Source organism: Mesoplodon densirostris, chromosome 5 (genome assembly GCF_025265405.1).
Source record: "Mesoplodon densirostris isolate mMesDen1 chromosome 5, mMesDen1 primary haplotype, whole genome shotgun sequence".
Lineage (NCBI taxonomy): Eukaryota > Metazoa > Chordata > Mammalia > Artiodactyla > Ziphiidae > Mesoplodon > Mesoplodon densirostris.
In genome coordinates, this window is record NC_082665.1 from 56,713,292 (window position 1) to 56,736,034 (window position 22,743).

General features: G+C 38.8%; 1 protein-coding gene across 1 annotated transcript; it reads left to right on the forward strand.

The window, feature by feature from the left end:
- Positions 1–325: 325 nt before the first annotated feature.
- Positions 326–15,707, forward strand: C5H3orf85 (chromosome 5 C3orf85 homolog). The gene is made up of 3 exons (XM_060098808.1): positions 326–374; positions 14,466–14,599; positions 15,618–15,707. The coding sequence occupies exons 1-3, from the start codon at positions 326–328 to the stop codon at positions 15,705–15,707; spliced, it is 273 nt and encodes a 90-aa protein (XP_059954791.1).
- The last annotated feature ends 7,036 nt before the right edge of the window (positions 15,708–22,743 follow it).

The following is a 22,743-nucleotide window of genomic DNA, read 5'->3' on the forward strand; positions in this document are numbered from 1 at the left end:
AGCCAGTTTTTTCACCTTTTTTGTTTTGTTTCGGTATGTTTTTTAACATTACATTAGTCTGTGTGGATGGTAAAATTAGTAAATAAATACACAGCCCATATAAGAACAGCCTGTAAAAAGTCAATTCAAAAAGTCCAAAGGGTAAAAAGGTAGGAGTTATATAAAAAGGCCATCTCATGCAGCAGCCTCTCTGACTTGTCTCAGCTCATACGGCCTCCAGGTATGCAGCAAATGCTTCATATTCCTATAAAGTACCCCATATGCCCTAAAGCTTTGCTCAGTCTAAATTAAAATAAATAAATCTTTTCTTTCCAAAACAGGAATCATGGCCTATAAAATGCTTCAAGTGGCCCTGTGTTCAACATTGCTTATAGGTAAGAGCCTATTTCTTTTTTTTTTTACCATGTCTTTTACAACTGTTAGGTTGATTTATAACCCCTTTTGACTTTTTAAAGAAATGAACAAACATGTTTTGTTCATAGACCAATTCTAAAGCATTGAGGAAACCAAACTATTGTGTCATGCTGTGGTTTTGGACATGTTAGTGTTAATTGTATGTGCGATCATTCTATTCCTAATTATGTATTAACATGTTATTGTTGCTAAGAAGTCTATTTAACTGCTACCTCCAAAGAAGTGCTCTTTGAACAAAGAAAAATTTTCAATGTCTTTTATAAACTGTAATACTTACATGATACAATTATGTGGAAACCTAAGGGACCTTGAGAGTGTGAATTCATTAACCTTTTAGGCAAGCTGTAGCTCAGAGAAGTGCTGAAGGCACCGAAGTCCAGATGATTTGCTGCCAAAGTGACCCAGTAACTCAGTGGCTTATATCTGAATTGAACTGAGAGGTCATTTTGTATCCAAAACTGCAAATACTTATAAAGGTGTAAATTATTTTCATGCTTAAATTTTTATAATTTATAAATACTTCTGATGAAGGTGCTTAAATCAGAATAAATTTCTAATTTTATGATAAGCTTGAGACCCAAGCAAAAGAAATACGTATTTCGCTTGAGATACACACACAGATAGATATAGATATATATTTAGAGTATGAATCTAGATATGTGTGTACACATATATATGTGCATATGATTAGCCCTTTATTCCTAAGCATATGAATAATTTTAACAAAGAGTTTTAATCATCTGTATTGCACTTTGCATTTAGGACATGTTTAAACAAAGGATTTAGCAAATTTTAGCCAAGTTATTATTAAGAAGTTATCATCAAGGCAAATACAGTCACACCCAGTTACAGCCCACACATCCAGCTGAGGTAAGTGAGGCTGGCTCAGTTTAAGAGTGTGTCTGAGGAGCAACTGTAAACTGAAGTCAGGGGCTGGTTATAATCCATCAGTACAATGCTTTGCCTTAACTGCTTGTCCATGCAGCTGACTTTAGAGTGGGTGATCATGGATGATCGCAAGAGTAAAAGCACTACAGTTGGTCCACATTCACCTGTGAACACTGCAGAGTCAAAAATACCGGCCGGGGCTTCCCTGGTGGCGCAGTGGTTGAGAGTCCACCTGCCGATGCAGGGGACACGGGTTTGTGCCCCGGTCCGGGAGGATCCCACATGACGCGGAGAGGTTAGGCCTGTGAGCCATGGCCACTGAGCCTGCATGTCCGGAGCTTGTGCTCTGCAACGGGAGAGGCCACAACAGTGAGAGGCCCTCGTACCACACACACACACAAAAAAAACGGCCAAAAGGAAAATGGTTCTGTAAACTGACTTTCATTGACTTTCTTTAAAAACAAGTTGGAATTAACTTTAACTCCAGATGAGATGAAAATATGTCTACCTATAAAGATGACTGGTTTGACTAACTTTACTTGATTGATAAATAAATAAGTAAGTAAAATTAAGTAGTTGAAGTTCATGAAAGAACAAGTTGAGGATCAGAATCCAAGGACAGAGGGAGGTTTACACTGCTGGATTAACCCTACAGATCTCAGGAAAGAATCCTTTACTGCTTACAGGAGGAGGGGACTGCAGTCTTTAGAACCAGATTCATTTGTTACACTAAAAACTAGTTTAACTGACATTTTCTAAATCACATAGCTCTAAAGTAGGAAACAGTAGCTTGAACCAACTTTTTTCTTTCCCCACCCACTCCCCCCCTCCTTTTTCATTTAAGAATGTAGCCTATTCATCTGCACTTTCCTGGAGCCCTTCTGCTTGTCATAAGAAAACAACAATTTTTAAAAGTTCATTTTTATTATTTAAAAAAGTTTTCTCTGTTACAGATTAGTTGTCTAATAAATTACTTTTGTCTAGAACTTAATATGAAGTAAGTAGGGAAAAGATCTCGTTATCCATTTCCCTAGTGGTAAAGCTGAAGCCAAAAATGATGAAGAGCCTACTCAGGTAATTAAATTTATGAGCAGAGTCCCCAAATTATTTTACTGATTTTCCCAAAATAGTAACTTATACACATTGGGGCTGATTCCCTGGTCAGACAATTAGAAGTCTAAGTGTCATGATTTGATTAAAAAAACAAAACAAAAATCCTCTCTTTAGCATTTAGGTCCAGAATTGCCTTCTCCTATAATAAGACATCAAATAGTAATATTACTATTTTAAATCTTTATTATGTGTCAGGGTCTTTCCATATGTTACTTCAACTCACATAATCACTCTGAAAATAGGTGTTATGAGTCTCATACAAAGAGGAAACCGAGGCTTAGAGAAGTTAAATGACCAAGCTACACAGTCAGTCAATGGTCGATGCCAGGGACTTCCCTGGTGGTGCAGTGGTTAAGAATCCGCCTGCCAATGCAGGGGACACAGGTTTGAGCCCTGGTCCAGGAAGATTCCACATGCCACAGAGCAACTAAGCCTGAGTGCCACAACTACTGAGTCTGTGCTCTAGAGCCCGTGAACCACAACTACTGAGACTGCATGCCACAACTACTGAAGCTCATGAGCCTAGAGCCTGTGCTCCACAACAAGAGAAGCCACCACAGTGAGAAGCCTGCACACCACAATGAAGAGTATCCCGGCTCGCTGCAACTAGAGAAAGCCCGTGTGCAGCAATGAAGACCCAATGCAGCCAAAAATAAATAAATAAATAAATAAATAAAATTAAAAAAAAATTATCAATGCCAGATATACATCTAAATTCTACATCCAGGTCTTCTGAGAACAAAACTCTTCTTTCTGCCACACAAACTGTCCCCTCTGTCACTGCACTGCCGGGTATGGGATATGCAGGCATCAGATAGGCAGCAGAACACACAACAAGACCTCCTCCCAAAAATGCAATATAGCCAATATGGTAGCCATTGGTTCCACAAGAAAAGGTCAGAAGTTAGGGAGCTGGGTGATTTTATCTGAGAAAATAGAGTCAAACCAGGACATAATCAAGAACAGTTCCTCGTTGTACTGATTTAAAGAAAAGTCCCAAACCCAACTTGTTCCACCTCAACAGGGCACTTTTATTTTAATTTTTAATTTTTTTGAAGTATAGTTGATTTACAATGTTGTGTTACTTTCAGGTGTATAGCAAAGTGATTCAAATTCAGATTTTTTTTCCATTATAGTTTATTACAAGATATTGAATATAGTTCCCTGTGTTATACAGTAAGTCCTTGTTGGTTATCTACATTATATGTAGTACTGTTAATCCAAAACTCTTAATTTCTCTCTGCCCCTTTCCCCCTTTGGTAACCATAAGATTGTTTTCTATGTCTGTGAGTCGATTTCTGTTTTGTAAATAAGTTCACATGTATCATTTTTTAGATTCCACAAATAAGTGATATCATATGATATTTGTCTTTGTCTGACTTATTTCACTTAGTACAATAATCTCTAGGTCCATCCATGCTGCTGCAGATGGCATTATTTCATTCTTTTTTATGGCTGAGTAATATTCCACTGTATGTATGTACCACATCTTTATCCATTCATTGATGGAAACTTAGGTTTCTTCCATGTCTTGGCTATTGTATAACACTGGGGTGCATGCATCATTTCGAATTAGAGTTTTCATCTTTTCTGTATATATGCCCGGGAGTGGGATTGCTGGATCATATAGTAATTCTATTTTTAGTTCTTTAAGGAACCTCCATACTGTTCTCCATAGTGGTTGCACCAATTTACATTCCCGCCAACAGTGTAGGAGGGTTCCCTTTTCTCCACACCCTCTGCAGCACTTGTTATTTGTAGACATTTTGATGATGGCTATTCTAACTGGTGTGAGGTGATACCTCATTGTAGCTTTGATGTGCATTTCTCTAATAATTAGCAATGTTGAGCATCTTTTCACATGCCTGTCGGCCATCTCTATGTCTTCTTTGGAGAAATATCTATTTAGGTCTTCTGTCCATTTTTTGATGGGGTTGTTTGTTTGGTTGATATTGAGTTGTATGAGCTGTTTGTATATTTTGGAAATTAAGCCCTTGTTGGTTGCATTGTTTGCAAATATTTTCTCCCAATCTGTAGGTTGACTTTTCATTTTGTTTATCGTTTCCTTTGCTATGCAAAAGCTTTTAAGTTTAATTAGGTCTCATTTGTTTATTTTTGCTTTTATTTCTTTTGCCTTGGGAGGCTGACCAAGAAAACACTGCTATGATTTATGTCAGAGAATGTCTTGCCTATGTTCTCTTCTAGGAGTTTTATGGTGTCATGTCTTATATTTAAGTATTTAAACCATTTTGAGATTATTTTTTGTGTATGGTATGAGGGAATGTACTAACTTCATTGATTTACATGTGGGTATCCAGCTTTCCCAACACCCCTTGCTGAAGAGACTGTCTTTTTTCCGCTGTATATTCCTGCCTCCTTTGTCGAAGATTAATTGACTGAAGGTGTGTGGGTTTATTTCTGGGCTCTCTATTCTCATATGCCTGTTTTTATGCCAATACCATGCTGTTCTGATTACCATAGTTTTGTAGTATTGAAACAGGGCACTTTTAAAAATGAAACAGCCCTATTTCTCATAAAGAGGAAATATGGACAATGCACATACTTGGAAAGTGCTTCACTGGGTAAGTAAAGCAGTCCTTGGGGTTGACCCATCCATGAAACAATTTGAGGGTTCATGCCCATATTGTTGGCTTATGGTCAGATCTATCCATAAAGTACAAGTATGCCTTCCGGTTTTAGACAGGGGAAGAAATAAACTGCCTTTGGCCTGTTTCTCTAGCATAGTTCCAGCTCTTGTTTTTCAAACCAGATTAGTAACCAAGTCCTCTTTGTCTTGGAAGGTTTTTTTGTTTGTTTTTGTTTGTTTGTTTGTGCTGTACATGGGCCTCTCACTGTTGTGGCCTCTCCCAGTGCGGAGCACAGGCCCCGGACGTGCAGGCTCAGCAGCCACGGCTCACGGACCCAGCCGCTCCATAGCATGTGGGATCTTCCCGGACCAGGGCACGAACCCGTGTCCCCTGCATCGGCAGGCGGACTCTCAACCACTGTGCCACCAGGGAAGCCCTGTTTGTTTGTTTTTGACGAGAGCTTTTAAGCTCACATTTTCTTCCCCACAACACTGTCAGCACCTCCAATCCTTCCCTTTGCCTTCCTCTCTGCATAGAAGGAATGGACCTTCTCAGTCATCACTGCAGCCCTCCACTTCCTCGGAGAGCCTGTATTCCCTGATATAGTTTTAGTTTATTATATAAGATTTTGTTCTCGGGACTTCCCTGGTGGAGCAGTGGATAGGACTCCACGATCCCAAGGCAGGGGAGCTGGGTTCGATCCCTGATCAGGGAACTAGATGCCACATGCATGCCGCGACTAAGAGTTTGCATGCCACAGCTACCGCCCGCCGCAACTAAGACCTGACACAACCAAATAAAAAAAAAAGAACTCAATTTTGAAAGGCATCACCTAACCAGATGGGAACTATAAAAAAAAAAAAGATTTTGTTCTTAATTTTACCTACTCACTTTGGCTTAAGATTGATTGATGCTGTCAAAGAGGTGGGTAGTGAGAGTAAACTGGAAAATAACTTGGTGGGAGAAAAAATGCCACTGCCTGTGACTAGATTCACTGAGCACTCTTGATGTTGTAGAAAAACTGTTTTCCTACCCACGTGCCACCATTGGTCATGGCTCTAGAGTTGGGAATCCCATCCACACACACATAGGCAGTGACACAGAACGGGTCACCATTGATTGAATCATATAAAATGCTGCCTTTTGTGAGTCACAGATGTCTCTGTCCACAAAATTCAGAACTAATAAAAGGCCTGCCAGCGTCAAAACTATGCCCCAGGGAATTACATGGCCATGCGTGTGAGCACGTATGTGGGTGTATGTTAGTGCACTGAGAGTGGGTTAAAACAGATTGAAGTTAAACTCAGGTAATACCAGTTTCTGTTTGCTTTTCAAAGTACTCGACACATTGGCAATGGTAACGTCAATAAAGCCGAAGTTCCCGAGTTAAAAGTTCAGTTTTGAAGTGTTTTATTAACAGACCGTTTAATAAAATCATGGGGATTTGTAAGCTGGTCCTGTAGTTCAGCATCTTTTTTTTTCCAGTTTGCTTCCATCAACCCTCTTTGTTTTCTGCCTATACTTCCCCTATTTGCCCTGCCCCTTTCCCCATGGCTTTTCACCGTTTGTAACCTTTGTAACCTCCCTTCTTCCAGCTCTCCTTCCTTTGATTTCTTTTCTTGATTTCTCTGTTCACTTTCATCCTTTCTTTTTCTTCTTCACAGTTTTTCTCTCACAACCCAAATTTCTCCTCCCTCTCTCTCTCTCTCAACTTTATGTGAATTGCAGCCAAGTGAGAAAATCTATTATACTAAAATACAACTCTTCAGTCTTCTGCCACAAAGTTTTGGGTCAGTGACTAAAGTTTAGAGTGGGAAGGAAAAAAATAACAATTTCATTATTTGTAAAGAAAATTCTTTACAACGCAGAGAATATCCAAGTCCAAAAACTATGAACCTAAACATGCGTATTTTAATCTCTCATAAAATTATAAAATTTCTCCTACAATTAGAGAGATCTTTGAAAATTTTATCATATTTCCAAGACATCTGTATATCCTTTACTCCCCATCCTTTTTTGTACTTAATTACTAGTGACCATTTATACTTTATTTTAGTACTTAATTTATAAGCACACATAATTGCCTGGGCACTTATTTCATTTTTTTTAAGACATAAACATTTTAAGGACAGGGATGGAGACTCAGTCCAACAAAATAGTAAATAAAAATATTATTCTTTACTTGCTTATACTGAGTGCTAAGTGCTTTACTTGCAGAATCCCATTCCTAAGTATTTTTGAGCTTGTGGCAGGACTGTACTGCTAATCTCCATCTCCAGTACAAACTTCAGTATCACCCAGCGCCTAAGGGAAATAGCTAGATGAGGGCCTATCCTGTGAATCTGCCAGACTTCTAGTGTCTTTTGTCCCCATCGAATCCTTCATAGACATTGAAGGTTACATGAGGGAACGAGTTTACAGTTGCAGCCATCCAGGGAAGACAAGCTCCTGCTAGTTGAGTGCCCTGGTCTATGCTCTTTTTTTAATTTTTTTTTCCCTGTTTCTTAGTGAGGCTCTGTGACAACACACCTGTTGGATTCTCTGACACCTTCTGACACACAACACTCCCCTTCTGAGTCCTGGTTTTGATCAAGTTGAGAAATAAACCAGAGTTGATTATGTAAAGCAACCCATTTCCTTTATCACTGAGAGGCTAACTAGGAAAATATAGCATAGTATAAGTATGTACAGGGCCAGGTGACGGGACCCCAGAATTGGGCGAATTTCATATACGATTTCAGGTTGCAGAACCAGAACCGCAAGTTCTGAGAAAGGGCAGCTCACTCTCAAGAAGAAAAAGGAAGAATAAGCTGGACATGCCAAGTTATGTCTCTTGGATTTACCAAGAGGGAGCTCTAAATGAGACCCCTCTGCATGGGAGAAAAAGGAATCTGCCATCAGACTCTGCCCTTCCATTCTGCATCTTAAGTTGCACATCAGGCTTTCTGATCTTTTCAGTGTATAGGTTCTTACCACAAGTAGGAACAGTTATGAGTATAGTATATAGACCAGTTCACGGTCATGAGCATAGTATATAGACTATTCAGTCATTTCCTCATTATCAAATTTAAAGACTCTTTTTCAACCTCCTCTGGGCGATGGCAATATAGGAAGTCTTTCCACTTCTAATTATATAGCTTCCTTACTTCCACACTGCCTATCAGCCTGTGATGGGCACTCATCTCTTTGTGCCTAATGGGAATACATTTTTATTTGTTTTGCTTTAATTATTGGCCAGGTCTATTTTGACTTCCCTTTCACTTATTTCTGTCTGTCTCAGTTCGGACAGAAATAAGTCTCAGCATGTAAAGTCCTTGACAGTAGTAGGGGTTGTGCCCATTTAGCATATTCTGTATGCTTCCAATGATATAATACCATACAGAGAAAGAAATTTTCAGTTAAGGACCTATTTGTTATGAATATATTCCAGTTCGAAATATTAGAGCTGAAAGAGATCATATGATCCAGCCTTGTTTTGCAGAGCATAAAATGGAGATGCAGGAGTAAGAAGTGACTCTGGATCTCTGATCCTTCTGGGCTTGCATGGGGAGAGCTGTGATCTCAAATCTCTCCACACTCTTAAGTGTCTGCCTTATTTCTGTCATACAGACTTTTCTACAGAGGATATTCCAGAAATGTTTAGATAATAGGACGAAGCTTGACATGTCCTATTACAACTGACTGTGATACAGCATGAAAGCAAGGAGGGTATATAGGGAGTTGGAAAGGAAGAGAGGAAGATTTTTTTTACGACTTATGATTATAAAGTTTAAAACTAACCTGGCTGATACTGCCTACATTAAAACACACACACACACACATACACACATATTTAAAAACCGAAAGAATAATAAAACTCAGGGTTCAGTTTCAATCCCCAGCAGTATTATCTAGGCTTACAAACACAAAACTCTGATCTTGCTCTCACTAACTTTCAGGGTTGATCAGACAGAATGAAAAAGGGAGGGAAAATTTCTCAAGCAGAGAGGATAATAGCATGCCCTTCTATATTACTTCCATTTTATTTCCAGCCCTGCCACTGACTTACTATGTGACCTTGAGTGAGTCATTTCATCTCTGTGTATCAATTTTCTCATTTGTGAAGTAGGATAATAAATACTGCTTTCTGTTTCTCTCATGGGTGATGTTATCACCACCAATTAATATTTATTGGGTGCCTGTTGGGCGCATAATGCTGAGGTAGGAACTTTGTTCTGGGAGGTGGGGGGAAGAAGAGATGGAACATTTTCCATGAGCAAAGAGATAGAAGATTTACAAAAGACAGAATTATTAGAGCTTAAAATAGCTATGGCTTATATTTTAAAGCATGCCTCTCTGCTAAGATTTATGAATAGCATTTTTTTCTTAGTTATTGTACAATGCACCAGGATAATTATGGTACAGAATATTGGTTTTACTTTTGGATGATTCCAAGTAACACCATTTTAAGCGATTACTGTAATTTCTTATGTGGCTGTAAATTATATTCTAAACATAGTTTTTTTAGAAATATTTATTAGATATTGATGGTATTGCGTCTACTTGCCTAGCCACTACCTTTGTTTCCCTTTTTTTAATAGAAAAAATCTACATTAAACATGTAGCACTGTAACTGACACATTTTCTTCAAAAAGAATGAAGAGAAATTTGAAAAGTCACCTATTAACACATCCCAGGTAAAACCAAAATTTTGATGCTGGTTCATCCAGAGAAATCAGCCCAGATGAATGAGAGTTTTCTGTTCTCCCCAAATCAATCCTGTCTTCCCATTCCTGCTATCACTTACCTGATTCTGGTCCTACTAATCTCTCATCTGGACTATTCGAAGAGCATCGACTTTGTATCTCACTCTGCTCTCTTCCTTTTACCACCTGTCCTCCACAATACTGACAACGGACTTTGCAAAGGTTAATCTGTGAATAGATAAACAAAATGTTGGCATATACATACACAATATTATTCAGCCTTAGAAAGGAATGAAATGCTGGCCTATGCTACAACATGGGTAAACGTTGAAGATGTTATGCTAAGTGAAGTAAGTCAGACACAAAAGGACAAAGGTTGCATGGCTCCTCTTACTTGTGGTACCTAGAATAAGCAAATTCATAGAGACGGAAAGTAAATGGTGGTTACAAGGGCCTGGAGGAGAGGGTAATGGGAGTTATTGTTTAAAGGGTACAGAGTTTCTACTGGGGATGATGAAGTCTGGAGATAGTGGTGATGGTTGCATAGCACTGTGAATATATTTGATGCCACTGAATTGTACAATAAAAAATGGTTCAGGGCTTCCCTGGTGGCGCAGTGGTTGAGAGTCCGCCTGCCGATGCAGGGGACGCGGGTTCGTGCCCCGGTCCAGGAAGATCCCGCATGCCGTGGAGCGGCTGGGCCCGTGAGCCATGGCCGCTGAGCCTGCGCATCCGGAGCCTGTGCTCCGCAATGGGAGAGGCCACAACAGTGAGAGGCCCGCGTAATGCAAAAAAAAAAAAAAAAGTATATCTATCCTATCATTTTTCTTGTTCAGAAATGATAATTATTTATAAAGTCCAAACTCCTTGGTATGATGGCAATAATCCTTCCGAATGGAGCTCCAGCTCATCTTTCCAACATAACCTCTGACACATCTACACCACAAACAACCCTACCTTTCAATCACATTGGCAAAGCGAGGGTCATTGAACACGTGCCTTACTCTGCTCCTCTGTGCCTCGGCTCTCCAGGCTTCCTCAGCCTGACATGTATGCTCTTTGCTTCCACTCCCTTCCTCCTGGCTGTGGAAACTTTACATCCTTTGAAGGTTAACTCAAAACCAACTTCTCTGTGAGGTCTTCCTGCCAGTATTGGAATTAATCACTCCCCCTTCAGATACCTAGTCACAATAGATCTTTTTATAATTATTTTAAAACTCTGAATATAATGTGAGCTCCTTAGTGGCAAGGATTATTGTTTGTCTCTCCATGCAATGATGATTTTCAGAGTAGGAACTAGGGTGAGGCAAGTGGAGGTCTTATGGCACAAAATTTGTATAACCTTAACAGTTAATTCCTTCTTTTTTGTATTTTTTTAACTGAGGTATGATTCATTTACAATGTTGCATTAGTTTCAAGTGTACAGCACAGTGATTCAGTTATACATATATATATTCTTTTTCAGATTCTTTTCCATTATAGGTTATTACAAGCTACTGAGTAGAGTTCCCTGTGCTAAACAGTAGGTCTTTGTTGTTTTATCTCTCTGCCCCTCCATCCCCCCTGCTATCCCCTTTGGTAACCATAAGTTCATTTTCTATGTGAGTTAACTCCTTCTTATATTTTATGCCCTACTGACCTCCCTTCATCCTAGTCTCAACTCTGGTGATTAACAGTTTACCTTGACATTTGTTAGTGCTTATAATGCATTGTGTTAGTTATCTACTACAGCATAACTATTTTCCCCATACCTTAGCAGCTTAAAACAATGAACACTTATTATTTCACAGTCTCTAAGGGTCAGCAATTTGGAAGTGTCTTAGGTTCTGACTTAGGATCTCTCATGAGGTTTCAGTAAAGACATTAATGGGGGCTGTAGTCTTCTTTAGGTTTGACTGGAGCAAAAGCATTAGATTCCCAGGTGGTTCACCTACATTACTGTTGGTGGGACACTTCAGTTCTTTGACATGGGGGCCTCTCCCTCAGGGCTGCTTGAGTGCCCTCTCACATGGCAGCTGACTGCCTTTAGAGCAAGTGATCCAAGAGTGGGGCACTGCAGGAGCTGTAATGTCTTTTATGTTTTAGCCACAGAAATCACACACTGTCATTGCCTCAGTATCCTGTGGTTATACATGTCAACCCTACTAAGTGAAAGAGGGGACAACACAGGATAGGAATACTAGGAGGCAGTGATTTTTGGGGGTCATCTTAGAGGATAGCTTCCACAGACATGCTAGTTTGATTATATTGATTAGATTACCTAGCAGCAGGTCAGTATTACTTCTGGCATCTGTTACTATTATCTTCTGAAGTTGACATTTGCTTTTTATTTTTAAATCATTGAATAAATAAAATTGCTAACTTTTTATAAATGGACAATACATCTGAGTCATTCTCCTTTTTTCTTTTTTTTAAATTTATTTATTTTCTTATTTATTTTTGGCTGCATTCAGTCTTTGTTGCTGCATGCAGGCTTTCTCTAGTTGCGGCGAGCTGGGGCTACTCTTCATTGTGGTGCACGGGCTTCTCATTACATTGGCTTCTCTTGTTGCAGGGCATGGACTCTAGGTCGGCGGGCTTCAGTAGTTGTGGCACACAGGCTCAGTAGTTGTGGTGCACGGGCTTAGCTGCTCTGCAGCATGTGGGATCTTCCCGAACCACGGCTTGAACCCGTGTCCCCTGCATTGGCAGGCGGATTCTTAACCACTGCGCCACCAGGGAAGTCCCCTGAGTCATTTTTCAATCCTCCATTAGTAGTACAGTGTTTTGCACCCAGAGGCAGCTTGATTGATGTATAATATCCAGAGAAGCTGTCATTTTCAATACCTGTTTAGAACTAGAGCTGACTAGATTGACAAATTAAACTAGAGCTGATAACTAGAATGCTGCTTAGAGCTCAAGGCCAAGCTTGGGAAAGCATGAGATCATAAGGAATGTGTAAAGAATGATTATTTCCTTTTTTCTGTAAATATAAAATATTTGTATAATTACTGTTACTGCTATCTGGCCCCAAGCATTCCTCTCTCTTAGTAATAATATAGTGCAGTGGCTCTGCAGAGAGAATTCCATCTCCCCTTCCCACTAGCTCTGTAGCCTTGAACATATTATGTAACTTTTCTGTGCCTTAGTTTCCTTGTCTACATAATAAATTAGACAGTACCACTTCTTAGGTTTGTTGTATTAAATAAGGTAATTCAGGTAAAACATTCAGCATAATGCTCAATAAATGTTAACTAATTTATTTATTTACTTACTTATTTACTTATTTATTTATTTAAAACTCTAATCCAGCCACCTCTAACCATTGTTTTCAGACATTGGTCTTTAGATTCCTAATGTCATACCTTTGTTCACATCATTCTTTCAGCTTCAGATTAACAGACTTGCCCCTTCTCCCATTATGCTAAATATATTCTTTTCTTCAAGGAATAGGCTAAGCAATTTCCCTGACCATGAAAATGTCTGCTTGAGCTCCAGTGCTCCAATGCTTCATATCAACACCTTCTCCTAAGCTCCCTTAGCACAATCAAATCCTGTGTTGCCTTGTTTTATTTTGTATCTTGGACCCTTCATCCCCTCTCCTATAGAAGGGAGGTTTCATATCTTATAGCAAACTCACTGTAACCCTGATCTATAGAGATTATTGGTCAATGAAGGCTTGTTAATGATGAAGATGTAGAGTGTCTAATGTAACATTACTTACAATTAGATTCTTAATAAATGCTTCTTTATCACAAGCAATGAACAGATTATATTGTTATCATGAATAAGTCAGGAGTATGTTCTTCCTTTATATTGATTCAAGTTACAACTCTGAACGTGATTGCAGTTTTTTTTAAGAATGAAAGCACAGGGCTTCTCTGGTGGTGCAGTGGTTGAGAGTCCGCCTGCCGATGCAGGGGACACAGGTTCGTGCCCCGGTCCGGGAAGATCCCACATGCTGTGGAGCGGCTAGGCCCGTGAGCCATGGCCACTGAGCCTGCGTGTCCGGAGCCTGTGCTCCGCAACGGGAGAGGCCACAACAGTGAGAGGCCCGCATACTGCAAAAAAAAAGAATGAAAGCACAATATAGACTGTTAAAATTTCAAGATCCTAAAGAAGTATGGGTTTTAAAATTTATTTTTTTTCTTAATTCTAGAGTGGGAAGAAGATAGAAAATGCAAGCCTGTTTGATTTAAAGAAGGCTCTATCAATGTTAACAATTTTAACTACAGTGTCAGATTTGGGTCAGTCTACTTCAAAATGAAAGATATGTTCTATTTTGGAAGGCTAGGAAAGCAAGAATAAGATTGTAGACTTCCAGGTTTGAACCAAGTGGTTTATATGTATTAATGTATCCAATCCTTATAGTAAGGCTGTTATTGTCTTACTGTGTTATTATTGTTTTTATTACTGTTGTACCCTTTATAGACAAGAAATCTAGAGCTCAGAGAAACTAAGCAACTTGCCTAAAAAAGTGACAGAGCTGAAATTTGAATTTAAGTCTGCAGGCTCCCATGCATGAACAGAAATTCTGAAAATCTTCTCCACCACCACACAGCACTGGTTTTCATGCTGTATGATATGCAGGTCACATAGGGTTGTGACAGTACAATGATGCCAAAGGACTGAGGAGCAGCCTTCTCCCCCAGGGCATAGCTTTTCCAGAGTTTCCTTCTCAGTTGTCCATCCTCCCAAAGACCACAGCTGCTTTAAAAGGACACACTTTCTTTAAGAGGAAACACTGAAATGTAAAACATTGCCTTAAGAAATGCTGTGCTTTTGGACTCAATTACAGGAGTGTTGGGAGCACCATTTTTATTGGAGGAGCCATCAAACCAGTTCCTACATCTCAAAAGACACATATATTTTCAGGATTACTGGAACCCAGACCACAGTCCGAATACATGGGGAAACACACTGGCTGATCAGGTATTTGCATTAGAAACAAATGGCCTTTCACCATCTCTCTTTTTATTTTATTTTTTTAATTTAATTTTTTTTTTCAAACTTTTTATTTTATATTGGAGTACAGTGATTAACAATGTTGTGTTAGTTTCAGGTGTACAACAGAGTGATTCAGTTATACATACACACCATCTCTCTCTCTTTTTTATTTTTAAAGAAGATGTTGGGGGTAGGAGTTAATTAATTAATTAATTAATTTTTGCTGTGTTGTGCTTACCTTTTTGATGGAAGATGACATTGAAACTCCGGGTAAAACGAAACTGCTGAATTATCTGAGAATTTCAATTACTCATGATTTCCCTCTACAATTTAGCAACTTAGAAAACAAAAATGTACAATTAATAAATTAATTAATTCCTTCACTTATTCTTCTTTCTTTTCACATGTATCAGGCTCTCACTATCACCAGGCATGAGGGTTGTATAATGTCATAAAGAAATTGAAGTCCTTGTTCTTCTGGGGCCTGGGTCCTATCCTTATTCTGCTTGGCTGGGTTTTAGTTCATCCACTAGGATCAGTTTCTGCTTAGCATTTGTTGATGAAAAACCACCAGCTTGAATAATGCATTTAGTTTTATACCTGTTTTTCTCCAACAGGTATCATGTAGAAATATTAAAACAAGACATTTGTTTATTCAGCAAATTAAATAATTACATAAGCTGGTAGACTGTGTCTTCTTTATGGAATATTGAAATTTTCAAGTACACTCCTGCCTACCATTGCTGTAATCAACTGACAGACACCATAATGTAACAAGACCCTACTACATTTGTTCATACTGTGGCCCCTCACATACTGCAAAACATTTGAGCACTGAAGTAAACAGGTCACTAAAAGTGTGAAAACCAAACCTTACTCAGTATTATTCTTCCACTGTATTTCTCTCAGTCTTTTAAGAATACCTGCATGATAATCAGAATAATTGATGCAACATGTGTTCTAAATACTCAGAGATCATGACTTGAGTTTCCTTTTGTTGCAGGCTCATGAAACATGGACTGCTTTGAAAACAACAGCACAGTATTATCTGAATGTGAATACTTTCACCCTTGACATGTCTACTGCCCAGTAAATGTGCTTTGCTGGTTAAACCAGGATAGCAAGAATAGAGGGAGCCAAAAAGTGGTGATGTACCCAAACAACCAGCTTTGGAGACCTGAGGGCAAATCCATACCGTCTACTAGGTTATTTATTATGTCTGCCTTATGGAGCTGTTGAAAGGAGTAAATACCAAAACCCACATACAGACCTAGAATTAGAAGTTCTCAATAAATGGTAGCTCTTAAAATGAGAACTAAAATAGAGACTGTAGTAATAACATTTACCAAAAAGGGGCTTTCATGGGAAAAGGAACTATAAAACAAAACAGCTGTGTCATTAAAACTGTCTGTCCAGGGCCTCCCTGGTGGCGCAGTGGTTAAGAGTCCGCCTGCCGATGCAGGGGATACGGGTTCGTGCCCCGGTCTGGGAGGATCCCACATGCCGCGGAGCGGCTGGGCCCGTGAGCCATGGCCGCTGGGCCTGCGCATCCGGAGCCTGTTCTCCGCAACGGGAGAGGCCACAACAGTGAGAGGCCCGCATACCGCAAAAAGAAAAAAAAACAAAAAACTGTCTGTCCAAAAAGGAAAAAAAACTCTCTGTTCGTAGCTCCTGCTTTCTATTGCCTCTTCTTGGGGAGAGTTAGTTCACTTTTAATTCAAGGAAGGAAATGGGATCTCTCAAATGGAGCTCATCCTCTCCTCTTTTCTTCAATACTTGTCGTTTCCTAAAGCCAGTCTATTCCAAGACCATATTTTTGAAACTGTTTTTAATCAATGCTGTACTGCTGGACTTCCCTGGTGGCACAGTTGTTAAGAATCCACCTGCCAATGCAGGAGACACGGGTTCGAGCCCTGGTCCAGGAAGATCCCACATGCTGCAGAGCAACTAAGCCGGTGCACCACAACTACTGAAACCCAGGCGCCTAGATCCCGTGCTCCGCAACAAAAGAAGCCACCGCAACGAGAAGCCCACGCACCGCAATCAAGAGTAGCCCTCGCTCGCCACAACTAGAGAAAGCCCACATGCAGCAATGAAGACCCAATGCAGCCAAAAGTAAATAAGTAAAATAAATAAGTTAAAAAAAAAAGCTGTATTGCTGTGGGCAATAGAGAATCAAATCTTAACTCATACTGGGAAACATGATGATTAGGAATCCACTGGAAGCCACGTATCTGTAAAGTCTTCCTTAGCAATTTTGTAAAATTTGTGCAGGTTTTGCATTCTGGTCCATAATATATTTATGTTTGTTTCACTATGAATTAATTTTAAAGAAATTTCACACCTGTTATCAGTCACTCCCCAACCCCCCCATGCCCCAGCCCCTAGTAACCACTAATAAACTTTCTGTAGCTATAAAAAACTGAAAGAAATAACATTTTAAACTTACTGGCCATGTGCTTTTATTAATCTTTCCAATAAAGCTGAAAAATTGACTCTGGAAAACTGGACTACATTTATCCTATAGTTTCCCATATATCCATGGAATACTTCAGTACTCTAGCCTGAGCAGTACTGAGAGATGATATACCCAATCACCAAGACTGCCCCCTGTAATCACAGATAAGTGGATTTTTTGCCTTCAGAAGTCTACTTCTCTGTATACATAGGTCAATTGGTCTCTGCAGGGATTTCTTTTGGTAAATAGAAGCATCCCCCACAAGACCATAGTTGGTCTTATGTGGTCTTAAAACAGTCTTAAGCACTTTTTCAGCAACAAAAATCAGATGCCAAGAAGCTGCACTGTAAGACTTTGGCTCAGCAGTTTCTTCTCCAAAAGGGCACCAGCAGCTACTCAATATTCCGCATTTCTTATCCCATCCCTTAGAGGTATTCTCAGTGAGAAATTTGAGGCTAATACGTAATTTATTGTGTTAACTGTTATTCATCTCTAATACATATAAACGTAGATTTTTAAATTATGTAGCAGAATGGTGAGTTTAGTAAAGGTGGCTATAAATAGGAAGATAGAATATTGTAATAATAAAAAGAACTACTTGAAAATTGATGTTAATTATTTAAATATAAGAAAATATCATTAAAAAATAAATAAATCAAAACACAACTGAATGGACAAAAGAAAGAAAACGAATCATTTGGTTTTGCATTAAGAACAAATTTGACAACAGTAATATACATTTTGCTACCAAAAAGTTCTACTCTTTGACTGTTTAATAAAAAATTACAGAATGCCTATGTATTGGTCAGGGTTTCTCAGAGAGTTGGAATCAATAGAATGTGTATATAAATATAAAGAGAATTATTTTAAAGAATTGACTCATGTTTACAGATGCTGGCAAGTCCAAAACTACAGGGTAGGTTAGCAGACTGGAGACGAGAAGAACCAACATTGCAATGCAGGTCTAAAGGCCATTGGGCTAGAAAATCACCAAAGAGCCAATCTTGCAGTCTAAGTCCTCAGGCCATGTGCTGGTAGAATTCCCTCTTGCTCAGAAAAGGTTGGCCTGTTGTTCTATTCAGGCCTTCAACTGATTGGATGAGGCCTACCCACATTATGGAGGGCAATCTGCTTTACTCAAAGTCCACCAATTTAAGTGTTAATCTCATCCAAAACACACTTGCTGAAACACCCAGAATTACGTTTGACCACATATCTGGGCAGAGTGGCCCAGCTGAGTTGACACATAAAATTAACTATTACAACATATTTTAAGTTATTTAGATTGTCAACACACACTCACCAAGCTGTGATTGGAGCAACATATGGTGGAAAAATAAAGAAAAAGACTTTCATCCATTCATTTCAGTATACCACAAGAAAGAAGCTTGGTGGCTTGTGGGGCACTAACAGTGGGAAATTATAAGTTAGCTGCCAAGTTGATTTTGATTTAGATAACACTAAGAAGCAATTCTGCAGTTAGGTTGTTATCTGATCAAACAAGCATGGAAAGGCAGTATCTTATCTAAACAATTTAAAGAAATTATTAGAAATTAACAGGATGTCAGAAAATGAACAAACAAAACAAAGACAACCTAGGTCCACCTAAGATAATTTATGTAGAAATCTAGTAGTTAACTTCCACATAGCTGAGCAGGAAGAGGTGAGTACTCAGTTGTACAGATAGGATTTAAGAAAACCCAGGTAATACGTATTTAGCATCTGCATACAAAATTGCCTTAGACTACAAGAACTCTGAATTCAGGGCTTAAAGATATTGATCATATTGAGGTACCAATCATCTGGCTGACTCACTTTAACTGATTATTTTCCCAGTGATATGTGAATTGACATAGTGATTTTTTTTTTGGCGGGGTGGGAGAGTCCTTTATATTTGTATCTAATTTATAAATTGTATGTAAAATCTGCCTTTTTAAAGACTGAAGATTCTTTCAACATTTTTAAGAGACCAGAACAAAACTAAAGCAATCTGGACAATATTAGGAAAAATAGAGAGGATCAGAGATGACACTTTTCCTCACTTACTTCCTGAGCCTCTACATGATCTCCATGGTTGGGTGTTTACATGTTCTACTACAGCATTAAGAACATAACTGCTGTGGTGACTCTGAATTCTTCTAAGTAGAAGGTTTTCATTTTAAGGTCTAAAGGGAACCATGTTGATTTGCCCTCTTTGTCTGACTGATTAAGTAGGCACAGTATTTAAGTGGAAGTGACTGATAATGATATTCCCACTAAATTCAGACTCCCCTGAGACTTCAGTGCAAATTTGAGGCTCACCAACTTCACTCTTATTACATAAACAGTATCTGTTAAGTTTTCCTGCATTTTTATAGAACCAGTCAACAAATATGCCAAAGATCAGACTGACCCTTTTAATGGTCTCTTGGACGCTCTACCCTCTAGTATTCCTGTAATTCTGTTTCATAGTTTCCCAGTGGATGTTCCAATGCTAACCTGGTCCAAGGAAATAAGTCCAAGTCTTCCTCAATGCAATTCATGAGAAGCATGGTTCTAATATTGTTATATATCCTGCTCAAAAACCTGTTGTTTTAAAACTTTTGACTGATGAAGAGGGGAGGAAATAACATGTTTTTTTATTGACATAGACTTTGCTGTGTACTATACTAGACAGTTTATACTTTATTATATTAAATTATGATAACATTCTCATAAGATAGGTCCTGCAGATCCCATCTTAAAGAAAAAAAATAAGGCTTAGATATATTCCCCAGATAGAGCTAACTAGAGGTAGCTCTAAAATAGTAATTAGAATGTCTACATTTAAATTCTGGCTTCACCATTGCTAGCTATGCCATCTTGTGGAATTAATGACCTCTCTGGGCCTCAGTTTCCTCTTCTGTAATACGGGAATAATTGGACTTACTTAATGTGAGGAATAGTTAAAATGATATACATAAAGCACTTAGAACACTGCTTGGCATGTAAATAAACACTCAATAAAAGTCAGCTATTCTAAAAAAAAAAAAGTTAGCTATTATTCTTACCTTGCCGAAGGTTTTATGACAGTTCATGCTCTTTTCACTGTATCACAATTTTTCTCCTGAATTCTGTTGCCCAGAACTCAAAGCTCCCCATGATCTCACCCCTCTCCTATTATTTCCTCTACTCTCCTCAAATACTCTTGCTACTTTGCATCCTTTATTGATTCATTTATTTACTTATTTAACAAACACCATGGCCATCTTCCTTTGGCCTAGTCAAGGTAGAGGTACAAAGAGGACTGAGACACACTCCCTTCTCCACAGAGCTTTAAATTCAGGAAGAGAGATAAGTATCCACTGTATTAATACAGATGAATTACAGAAACTCAATTTACAAATCATGTGTGCACAGAGGATAGACAGCTTACTCAGCCTGGGGGCGTCAGGGAAAGCTTCACTGAGGAGATAGCTTTAGATTTAGGTTTCAAAGGACACGTAAGAATAACATGTAGGGCTCCCCTGGTGGAGCAGTGGTTGAGAGTCCGCCTGCCGATGCAGGGGACACGGGTTCGTGTCCCGGTCCGGGAAGATCCCACATGCGCGGAGCAGCTGGGCCTGTAAGCCATGGCCGCTGAGCCTGTGCGTCTGGAGCCTGTGCTCCGCAAGGGGAGAGGCCACAACAGTGAGAGGCCCGTGTACCACAAAAAAAAAAAAAAAAAAGGAATAACATGTATAGGCCATCACTATAATAACAGCTTTTCTATGATACTATATTTTATACTTATAGTATATATTTAAACTAATATTATTATAGTCTAAATTTATACTATTACACTATTGTAGTATGTGTTTTAAGATCAAGATTTACATGAGATTTGTATTTGCAACTCCACCCATATCCAGGACGGTGCCTGGTATGCAGTGAGAATTTGATGAATCAATTGGTACTGTTAAGAAGCATGACTATCAGGGAGGTAAGTAGTATTCACAAGAGTTTCCTGTTACCCTTTGCTATCGACTGAACGTTTGTGACTCCCCCCAAATTCATATGTTGTATTCTAATCCCCAATAATGGGTTTGGAGGTGGGAACTTTGAGGTGATTAGGTCAGAGAGTGGAACTTTCATGAACGGGATTAGTGCCCTTATGAAAAAGACCCCAGAGATCTCCCTTTCCCTTTCGGCTATGTGAGGACACAGCAATATGGCCACCTGGGATCCAAGAAGCAGGCTCTCACCAGACACCAAATCTACTGGCACCTTGATTTTAAACTTCCCAGGCTCCAGAACTATGGGAAATAAATTTCCGTTGTTTATGGTGTTCTGTTATAGCAGCACAAATGAACTAAGGCACCTTCTTGTATCAGTGGCTGGACAAACAAATAAGATGCAATATAATTTATCCAGTGAATCAATAAGAGAACTCAATAACTTTTTTTTTTCATTTCTAGCCTTTAGTTTCATCCACAGAGCAGACCCAATCTCAAAAGACATCCATCCTCCTGTGGCAATTCATTATAATTTAAATAGAATAACTAATGAATGGGAGTACTGTACATATAGAAAAAATTAAAAATGAAGTTATTTATTTTCATGTGTTGATTTTACTTATTCTATTTATTTTCTTCAAACTGATCTAGGACATCTTAGGCAACTGAACCAGCAGAGACTATATCTATCTATCTATCTATCTATCTATCTATATATATATATTATCTTCAATGATAGTGGCAGCCTGAATTAATTTTGTTGAAAGTAATTTAGCATTGACTGGTTAAATATATAAACTACCCATATGAAGCAGAGATATTGCCAGACTCCTTCAAATTAGAGACAAAAAACAAATCTTTGGAGATTACATCACAAATTGGAACTGTCTTGGATGGCAGTTCAATTGTAAAAATAAAAAATAAAATAAATTATCTAAATTCAAAATATTTTATGCCATCCATCACAGTGACAAAAGCAGCTGCATTTTCTCCTTATGATCATAATGTTAGAAAACAAGCTAATTAGTTTTTAGCAGACAGTTTCAGGAAAGGTATGCCTTCTTAGGCCTACCCTCTTTTGCTCCATCAAAAGTATATTTTAAAAGGGGTTCTCTGATGATCTTTAATCCAGGCAGTAACTACGGAGAGGAAAACAATGACTTGTAGTATAGTTAAAATTTTAGAAACCTTTAAATTTACCATTCACAGCTCTCTGACATTTTTCCTGAGAGGCTTAAAGTTTAACTCCTAATTCTGCCTCTTCCTTGAGGGATGGGAAGGATGTAGTCTGGTATTTAAGAGTGTAATCTCTGGAGCCAGAGACCTGGGGTCATGGTTCCTTGGATAGCATTGTCTCCTTGGTCATGTCACTTATCCCCGCTGTGGCTGAGTTTGCCATCTGTGAAACAGGAATGATAAGTGCACCGACCTCAGTGGGGTGGCACAGGGCTTGCACGAGATAAGCTTCTGGCACAAAACAGGCTTTCTACAAATTCTTGCTTGCAGTAATGGAATGCATGTATCTCCACTTTGTTTTCCAAAATAGATTTAACTATTAGGAAAATTCTTCATCCTATAAACACACAAGGGATACTTTCTTTTTTAAGCTATAAATATACCTGATTATGATAACAGTGTTGAAAACATTTCCACTAAGGACCCCAGTCAACAATTTTATCACCTGAATTTCTGCTTTTTAGTTCACAGACCAACATAGG

Coding starts and splice junctions, on each gene's coding strand:
- C5H3orf85 (XM_060098808.1), top strand. CDS start 326: ATGGCCTATAAAATGCTTCAAGTGGCCCTGTGTTCAACATTGCTTATA. Junction 375..14,465: donor GTGTTCAACATTGCTTATAG/GTAAGAGCCTAT, acceptor ACTCAATTACAG/GAGTGTTGGGAGCACCATTT. Junction 14,600..15,617: donor GAAACACACTGGCTGATCAG/GTATTTGCATTA, acceptor CTTTTGTTGCAG/GCTCATGAAACATGGACTGC.